General features: G+C 40.4%; 1 protein-coding gene across 1 annotated transcript; it reads right to left on the bottom strand.

Annotated features, from left to right (window-relative positions):
- Window positions 1–537: 537 nt before the first annotated feature.
- SARC_16417 (hypothetical protein) lies at window positions 538–807 on the bottom strand (the record flags this gene model as incomplete). The annotated part of the gene is made up of 1 exon (XM_014289476.1): window positions 538–807. A coding segment is annotated over one exon (270 nt), but the record flags the coding sequence as incomplete, so codon positions are not given.
- Between the last annotated feature and the right edge of the window lie 503 nt (window positions 808–1310).

Below are 1310 nucleotides of genomic sequence, written 5' to 3'. Positions count from 1 at the left end.
ATAGTGTATGTATGTATATATACACATATGCCAACTTATGAAGACAGTGCAATTTAACAAAAGTGCTAGTGAGAGTACAATATCTAAACATTATAGGCATAGTAGTGGTATAGTGACAGCCTACCCACCCATCAATTTCAGCAGCTTTTTGCAATCTTCGTTGTGTTCTTTAGTGACTTTCGTCAACCTCCGCGAGTACTTCTCTATGTCCTCCTGAGAAGACGACGATGAGCAAAGGGGAGAATAACGATTTAAGCTTTAGGGGCTACAGGTAGATATGTGTGATCGTGTGTAGGTAGATCTGTCACATACTTGTGTATATCACTCGTTGTACTTGATGATATGTGGCGTACCAAATTCCTCGAATAATGCTCAGTACTGCCATAGAACGTTAGAGTATTGACATTGTATCCTTGATGTGAACTAATATATCACGACACACACACACACACATTTATGTATATATATATATACATATATACATATTCCAATTACAACCACTTCAGCTACCAGTACTTGCAGTCAGCATACACATACTTCTTTGCCCTCCTCCCTGGCCTTAGACAGCTCCTTCTCCGTCAAATCTCGTCGTTCCTTTCGCTTGAGCAACTCCCCTCCTTTCATATCCGGAGGTTTTCCATCGAACACATATACCGGTTTGATCCCGTTATCCACCATGCGGATAGTCCGATAGAACATTCCCATCAGGTGGGATGTGGTATCCCCACTCTCGTTCTGTAGTGTGTTGCCTTGGGTTCGCACGGCGATTAAAAATTGGTATATGCTCATAGACGCATCGATTGCAATCTGCAGAGGGGGTGTGGGTGTGTATACAGGCACACAGGTAAGCGTATGTACGTGATATGTAGGAAACCTAAAAACCCTAAAAACAAAAAGGCTTGAGTATACAGATACACATCCGCATGTGTAGGTGATTGTGTGATTCTGCATTTGTAGTGTTGTCCCGTGGGTCGATAAGAGACTGGTGTATATCTAAAGGCACATATATGGCAGTCTGTAGGACATTTCAAATGTGTGTAGTTACATTCAGGGATCTGATTACAGATATATCTATATGTCGCCGAGCGGATGCAGAAAATATAGAAATCTGATTGTGCGGATGCAGATTTATTCAAGTAGTAGTTAAGCGTCTTGAGCATAAGACAAATCATTTGTGATATGTTACATAAAGTTCGTAGAGCGGGATACGAAAACGGTACTCAGTCCCACGCCGATTGCGACCTGCGTTAGATGAGATAATCTATATAGATATACATAATATATATATATATATATATATATATATATAT

Source organism: Sphaeroforma arctica (genome assembly GCF_001186125.1).
Source record: "Sphaeroforma arctica JP610 unplaced genomic scaffold supercont1.8037, whole genome shotgun sequence".
Lineage (NCBI taxonomy): Eukaryota > Ichthyosporea > Ichthyophonida > Sphaeroforma > Sphaeroforma arctica.
Note: the sequence above shows the minus strand (reverse complement) of the source record. Positions and strands in the feature narration are given on the sequence as shown.